Below are 8265 nucleotides of genomic sequence, written 5' to 3'. Positions count from 1 at the left end.
CCATTTTGCCACACTCCATTTTAAATGATCCCTGGCCCAGTGAAAACGCCTGAGCTTGTGGATCTTGCTTAGAAATGGCTTCTTCTTTGCACTGTAGAGTTTCAGCTGGCAATGGCGGATGGCACGGTGGATTGTGGTCACTGACAATGGTTTCTGGAAGTATTCCTGAGCCCATTCTGGGATTTCCTTTACAGTAGCATTCCTGTTTGTGGTGCAGTGTCGTTTAAGGGCCTGGAGATCACGGGCATCCAGTATGGTTTTACGGCCTTGACCCTTACGCACAGAGATTGTTCCAGATTCTCTGAATCTTCGGATGATGTTATGCACAGTTGATGATGATAGATGCAAAGTCTTTGCAATGTTTCGCTGGGTAACACCTTTCTGATATTGCTCCACTATCTTTCTGCGCAACATTGTGGGAATTGGTGATCCTCTACCCATCTTGGCTTCTGAGAGACACTGCCACTCTGAGAAGCTCTTTTTATACCCAATCATGTTGCCAATGGACCCAATTCGTGTTAATTGGTCTTCCAGCTCTTCGTTATGCTCAAATTTACATTTTCCAGCCTCTTATTGCTACTTGTCCCAACTTTTTGGGGATTTGTTGACACAGTGAAAATTTTGAATCAACGTATTTTTCCTTTAAAATGATACATTTACTCGGATTAAACGTTTGATCTGTCATCTACGTTCTATTACAAATAAAATACTGACATTTGCCATCTCCACATCATTGCATTCAGTTTTTATTCACAATTTTTTATAGTGTCCCAACTTTTTGGGAATCCGGTTTGTACTATGTATAAATATATCAGGGGTCAGTACAGGGATCACTCCCATCATCTATTTATCCCCAGGACTGTGACTGTGACGAGGGGACATCCTCTGCGTCTGGAGGAAAGAAGGTTTGTACACAAACATAGAAGAGGATTCTTTACGGTAAGAGCAGTGAGACTATGGAGCTCTCTGCCTGAGGAGGTGGTGATGGGGAGTACAATAAAGGAATTCAAGAGGGGCCTGGATGTATTTCTGGAGTGTAATAATATTACAGGCTATAGCTACTCGAGAGGGGTCGCTGATCCAGGGAGTTATTCTGATGCCTGATTGGAGTCGGGAAGGAATTTTTTATTCCCCTAAGGGTCCATTCACACATCCGTGTGTGTTTTGCAGATCCGCAAAACATGGACAGCGGCAATGTGCGTTCCACATTTTGCGGACCGCACATTGCTGGCACTAAGAGAATATGCCTATTCTTGTCTGCTATTGCGGACAAGAATAGGACATGTTCTATTTTTTTCAGGATCGGAATTGCAGAACCGGAAGTGCGGGTCCGCAATTGTGCGGTCCCATAGAAATGTATGGGTCCGCAATTCCATTCCGCAAAATGCAGAATGGAATTGCGGATGTGTGAATGGAGCCTAAAGTGGAGAAAATTGGCTTCTATCTCAGTTTTTTTTTTCCTTCCTCTGGATCAACTTGCAGGATGACAGGCCAAACTGGATGGACAAATGTCTTTTTTCGGCCTCATGTACTATGTTACTATGATGATGAGACTCATTGACTTCTCTGGGAGTGTGGTGGGCATGCTCTCCGACCATTGCGTACTGTGTGAAACTGCAGTCAGACTCCATGTAATAGACAAGTAGATTTTTTCTAATTCCTTTAGAACAGGATGGACTGCAGTGCTGCGTCACCTCTAAACGTAATGCTCCAGTCACATCTAGAGCTGCAATCTGGGAGATGTAGTGATCAGTGCCCGATACAACAACTACAACTTCAGACAAAGCATGCTTTTTACAGACATTGAACCAGCAAGGTCTGCAGGGGATGTGAGCCCACGAGGTCAGAACAAATCAGAAGAATTCTGAATGCTGCACAGGATGTGACTGGAGTATACAACACAATGTCACTCAAGATCCGAGGCGGGAGTGCGCTCACGTAAACCTGCAGGGCAGCTGGGAAAATGGCACATTCATTTAGGCGGTTCTGGGTAGCTGTCTGTAGAACAAAGTCTATATCGTGCATTGGGATTCTGCCTGGCGATTGGCAATTGCTCTTCTAGCAATTCCCTAATATAAAAATAGTTTGAGGGAAAAAACGTATTGTGAACGACCTGGAGGCAGAATAATTAATAACGGAAAACGGAACAATGGAAAATGTTCTTGGTAAGTAACAGTAAGTGATGGAAGCTGTGGAGAACCGCAGTCTGAGCTGCTGTCCGCCAGGGTCAGTGTCCACCTCCTGTTCCGCCTTCTTCATCACATTCTGGAGTTTGCTGAAAGGTTGCATCACGGCCCCGGACAGAGAACAGATATGGCTCCTTCCCTATGCCCTTCGTCAGGTCAGGATTATTGGAGTGATGCCGCTGTATATGTTTAACCACCTGGAACTTTTGCTTGGCCCGGTACGAGCAGTACCGGCAGAAGAACGGCTGCTGGTTTGTGTGTGTGAGGTAGTGATGGCGGAGGCCGGCGGGCCAGCGGAAGCCCCTTTGGCACACATTGCAGACGTACGGCTTTTCCTCGCTGTGTTTTTTCAGGTGAGTTTTTAGCAGGAAGCGAGTCTTGAATGCTTTGCCGCACTGTTCACAGATGAAGGAGCGCACGTCCCGGTGCCGGGTCTCCCGGTGGACGCGGAGGGCATCGGCTCTGTTGGTGCAATAGTCGCATTCCTCACACTGGTATGGCTTCAGTCCTGGAAATACAGAAACATGAGGCTTGTCGAAAACTGTGCAAATATGGACCGGCAGCCTTAGAGTGACTGAAATCCTGTCCGAATAGATTTCTGGGAAAGTTACAGAAAATGCTGCAACTAATTTGCCACATGTGAATTCATCCCTGTAAATTCTAAAATCACCAGGTGTCTGATTGCACCCATCTTAACCCCTCAGAATTCATGTTGTTTTGGGCCTTGAAGGGAAATTCCAGGATTTTATCATCGATGCTCTATCCTTAGGATACGCTATCAATACCTGATCCACAGGGATTCGACACCTGGCACACCCGTCAATCAGCTGTTCCGGCGCTGGAAGTCAACGCTGTAGGTACACAACTCCATCCACCGCATAGTGGACGGAGGTGGTTACTGCAACACTGCCTCCACTGAAGGGAATGTGACCAGCTCTGTCCAGTACACAAAGGACGGCGCACTGCTCGGCGATCAGCTGATCGACAGGGCTGTGGGAGTCAGACACCCACCAATTAGATATTGATGACCTATACTGAGTATAGTATAATCCAGAACAATTTTTTGCATGTATTGGTCAAACATTTTTATGATAAAAAAAAAAAAAAGACTAATTTTTTTTACTATTTTTATCAACTGGGAATCGTACTTTTTTTGTGGAAAAAAAGTAAAAAAATTTCCTTTTCAAACATTTTTTAGGTAATACAGAAGCCCTAAAATAAAAAAAATGTTCTATCATTGTATGATGGTTATTTTGATATTAGAGGCATTTATATCTGATTGGCGTGCATTTATTTATTATGCTGTTTTTTATTATAATTTTTTAAAATATTTGTCTCTCTAAGCCCCATTTAATGACCTCTGTAAAAAGATGCATCACCAGCCATTAAGGGGTTACTTTACCCACCCCCTCAAAAAAAAGAAGCAACTTTACAACAGGTTTTGATTAAAAAATTTCCTATAACTTTGCGTCTACACCAACTTTTAAGACCCATATGTTTCCATGGTCATAGTCTAGAAACAAATACTCTTTTCTATACTCTGCCACTTACTTTGTGCTAACATATACTGGGCAGATGAGCAAGAAGTATAGAAAATACCCAAGGCAACTGGACCGCAGAATCAGACTACTCAAAGTTTTGTTTGTAGTCTGTTACCATGGAGACACAAGGAGCTGTAGGCACAAAATTATAGAAAATTTCTAATCAAGACCCATTGAAAAGTCGCTTCATTTTTATTACAGATAAAACAGGGCAATAAAAATTTAAGTGTACATTGGTGAGAGGGTAAATCCCACCGATATAATCTTCTAATATGTCACAGATGCAAAGAGAGGAGGTCACAAATCTCAGACCGTCACTGATTTCCAGACCCCCCCCACCCACCCCTTTGGCACGGCTCAGAGGTTTCGGTTTTACCTGTGTGTTTGGTCATGTGATATTTCAGCTGGTTGACCCATTTACATTTGTAGCCACATTCTGGGCACAGGTAGTTCTTTTCGTCTTTGTGGATCCGCATGTGGTACTGCAAAAAGAAAAAAAAACAGCAATTGATAGTCATTATTTAAAAGGACTTCAGCTAGGAAACGTAAAGTATCACCTGTAAAGAGTATGGTTCATACCATCTGGTAGAAGGTTCCCCCCATTGTAATACTCATATAACAAATAGGATACATGGAAAGGGGCACTCCCAAAGTCTAAAGGAACTTCTACCCTTAAAGGGGTTTCCCAGTATTTACTGATCATCAATGCCAGATGGGTGAAGGTCCGACACCCAGCACCCCTACCGGTCAGCAGCTGTTTCGGGCAGCCCTGGATCGAAGGTTCTATCCACTGTGTAGAGGCCATGTCGGGGTAGTGCAGCTGCAGCTTGGCTCCCTTTCAAGTGAATGGGAGTTGAGCTGCTGCACAATGTGCAAAGCCTTTCCTCCACTGTATAGTTTGTCGGACCCCCCCTCCCCTAATTTGATATTGACGACCTATCCTGAGAAAACCCCTTTAAGAAAAAAAAACCACTTACTTTAAGCCGTGAAGGGTCTGCGCAGGCGTAAGTGCAGAGGTGACACTTGTACGGTTTTTCACCCGTGTGGATTCGGCTATGCCACGTGATCTTCTGCTTATTCCGGGTGCTATATTTGCAGTCTGAACACTTGTAAACACGTGTGGCTCCATGGCCCTTGACATGGTGGTCATACACAAGCTGATGACGACAGGAGAAGGAGCAGAAAGGACAGCGCAGGAGGCCCTCGTCCGCCTCTCCACCAGGCAGCGCGGTGCTCTCATGCTCCTCTGCATAGTGATTGATAAGCTGCTGTCGGTCTTTGGCAGCGTACTGGCACAGTTGGCAGTGGTGAGAGAAATGGGTTTTCCGATGTTCTTCCATGTCCTCCTTGCGAGAAAATGTTTCTTTGCAAACCATGCACTCCAGCTGTGGGTGCTGCTTCTGAACGTGGCATCGTAGGGTGGCCTGGCTGTGGCAAGAGAACTGGCACTGTGAACATTCGCGAGTGGCTTTTTCTTGGTGCTTCCTCAGACTGTGCTGTTTTAGTGCAGCCTCGGAGCTAAAACTAGCCTGGCAAACAGTGCAGGGGAAGCTGGCTTCACCACTGTGACAACTGCCCATGTGCCGGGCAACGTCATTCTGACTATAGCCGCTATAGTCACAGAGTTTGCAAAAGTGAGTGGGTGTCTTCTCATGAACTCTCTTTTGGTGCAGCCTCATTTTTGAGTTTGTGCCAAAGGTCCGACTACAAGAACTGCAAGATATCCGACCGACCCCAGTATGCAAAGACTCGTGGGCTTCAAGCCGGTAACGCCTGGTGGTGCTGAAGTCACAATATCGACAGCGGTGAGGTTTGACTCCTTCGTGACGAATCCGCACGTGCTGTCTCATGCAACGTGGCTGCTTGCAATTGAAGTCGCACTGCTTGCACTGCAGCTGTACTCTGTTCTGAGAATACTTCTGGTGCAGCTCTCGATGACGTTTTAAAGCACCTGGGGACATACAGCGAAAAGAGCATAAGGGGCACTGGAGCTCCCCGGGTTTTAAACAACCTTTCTTCTTGTGGGTTTTCATGGCTCGTTCTTGGGTGCAAGTAAAGGCACAGGAAGGACAAGAAAGTCGACGAGTAACGGTGGAGTCGTGCAAGTTCTTGCTAACCACTTTGTTTCCTTCAAGCTCTGGAGTGTGGTGGTCTCCATCCAAAGAGCTCTCGGGCACGAGTCCCATTTCTTGAATCTTCTTTAGTTCTTTTTGCTTCTGCTGTTTTTTCAAGGTTGCCTCAGACTGTAGGCCTTCTGGAGAGGGAGCCCTCTGCAACTCCCGGCAGTTCTGGTTGACGTGGCAGCTTATGGTGCATTCCCTGGAGCAGGAGTAGGAGCAAAACAAGCAGTGAAACTTCCCTCCTTCAATTCGGTACTTCTCATTGCCCAGGTTCTTGTGGTCACCTGAGGGTGAGGAAGATACCGCTGCACTCATTTCCTCATTACTTAATGCTCTTTCTGAAATATTGTCCATAAATTGACATGGAGATAAATGCTCGTCAGATTCTAAGGATTCCTCCACAGGGCCTAAGACTGCAGGACCATCTGCTAATAGACTATCTCCCTCCATGACTGTCTTAAGACAAGCCCTCTTCTTCTTGAGCCTCACTGGACACTTCTTCAGAACATGGGTGTCAAGGCCCCTTTGCTGTTTAAAGCTGGCTCCGCACTCCTTACACACTAGAGAAGATTTGCGCAGGTGGCAGCCAGTCTTGGTGTGTTGGACGATGCTTCCCTTCTTTTTCGTGACGTACGAACACTTCTCACATTTGTAGACCTGGGCGCTGGATTGAACCACCAGCATTTGGACTCTCCCTTCCAAAACCAGTGTTTCTGCTTGCTCCTTGTCCTGCTTTCTCAATGCTTTTAAGATGGATTCCGGCTTACCACTTTCATCAACTGCTTCATCCAGTGGGACGCTGGTGGTTTCAACTTCTTGGATGCTGCTTTCATGAAGTTCGCTGGACTCGCATATTATGGTCAGCTGGACGCCGCCCTTCACTACATCTGCCCAGGACTCCTGCGCTTCTACTGGGATGTCTCCAGGCTGGAGCTGAAGATCAGCATGGACGGGCAACTCAACACTTTTCTCATTCATTTCGTAGAGCGCTGAATCTTGGTTAAATTGCACAGCGACACAGACTGTATTTTCAACCTTCTCCTGATCATCCCCCACATGCTCATCTGCCTCCTCCTCATAGTCTTGTCCGCAGTTTACATGGTCCTCCACCACCAAAGACTCTGGGAAGCAGAGAATTTCATCCCTGGTGGGAATAGGATCCTCACAAGCAACTAAAGTCTCTACAGAAGACTCTTTGGCCAAGAGTTCATTGGACTCAGAAAGCTCAAGTCTTACTGGAAAGTCCTCCATTTCTATACTGCAGGTTTCAACTGGTTCCAGAGTAATGGCTGCCAGTAAAGACTCATCTGCCACTGAAATGCCACCATCTCCAGACGGTTCAGTAAGACCATCAACCTGCTCAGTCACAGTTTCCTCGGCTTCTGCACCGTTACTGTTTGGAGCCTGTTTTTCAACAGAAGAAAGTTGTTTGATAGGAGCTGGAGCCTCTACTCTGTAAGGAAATAGCAAGTCCATGCAGTTGTTCTCCTGCTGCTTGCTGGCATACCTCTCCAGCCAGTCTTGATCCCCGGGGACATATCCATGGGACTTGCGCTTGTGGAAGAAGAGACTGGTATTACTGAACGTACGGAAGGAGCAAAGGGCGCAGCGAAACTCTCTGTGCTTGGTGTGCTTGCTGTTCTCGTGGTTGCGCAACGTCTGCTTGTACTTTGTCTGATAGTTGCAGTGCTGGCATTGGTACGTGGTGATCTGGCTGGACTGAGAATGCTTCACTTGCATGTGATTCTGCAGCTCGGTCTTACGCTTGCACCCGAATCCACAGATCTCACAGATGAGAGTCTTCCCCTGGTGCCGGAGCTTATGGCTGCTGAGCTGGTCTGCACGGTGACAGCGATAGGAACACTGGTTGCAATGGTAGCTGATAAATATTCAGAACATAAAATTGTATATCATTAATAAACATGTTATGAGTATGAAAGCAATTGAGACAACTCACTATTAGTCATAACTCTGGAGCATTAAAGGGGTCATTTCAAAATAAGTGATGTATAAAAAGTTCTAATCTGCATTAGTTCCATCCAAAAATATACTGTTTTCATTTTTTTTCCCTTCTCTGTGTCCTTCAGCACCACGAATATTGTGGGCAGGCTGCTGGGCAGTGCCACATGACCCAGTTGTTTCTCTTCGGCCTACAATTCATAAAAGCCCTAGTATGCCCTCTATATGTATTTGAACCTGCCCCTCATCACCACCAGTCTCCTTCCCCCTCTGGCAGCTGTCAATATAGTCCCCATTAAGTTTCTAGTCAGTCTTCTTCCCCTTCTGACATCTGTAAATATAGTTCCTATTAACTTGCCAATCAGTCTCCCTCCCCCTCTGACAACCATAAATATAGCCCAAATTAATTCCTAGTCAGTCTCATTTCCTCTCTGGCAGCTGTAAATATAGTCCCCATTA

General features: G+C 46.0%; 1 protein-coding gene across 3 annotated transcripts in view; it reads right to left on the bottom strand.

Moving 5' to 3' along the window:
* Positions 1-1432: 1432 nt before the first annotated feature.
* Positions 1433-8265, bottom strand: part of ZNF142 (zinc finger protein 142) — a 29322-nt gene continuing 22489 nt past the window's right edge. For all 3 annotated transcript variants that reach the window (XM_044303633.1, XM_044303632.1, XM_044303631.1), the window contains exons 7-9: positions 4705-7726; positions 4104-4209; positions 1433-2694 (exon numbers count right to left, since the gene is read on the bottom strand). In XM_044303633.1, coding sequence (XP_044159568.1) covers positions 2228-2694; positions 4104-4209; positions 4705-7726 — 3595 coding nt within the window. In that variant the 3' untranslated portion in view covers positions 1433-2227. The remainder of the gene's footprint in view (positions 2695-4103; positions 4210-4704; positions 7727-8265) is intronic.

Source organism: Bufo gargarizans, chromosome 8, assembly GCF_014858855.1.
Source record: "Bufo gargarizans isolate SCDJY-AF-19 chromosome 8, ASM1485885v1, whole genome shotgun sequence".
Classification (NCBI taxonomy): domain Eukaryota; kingdom Metazoa; phylum Chordata; class Amphibia; order Anura; family Bufonidae; genus Bufo; species Bufo gargarizans.
Note: the sequence above shows the minus strand (reverse complement) of the source record. Positions and strands in the feature narration are given on the sequence as shown.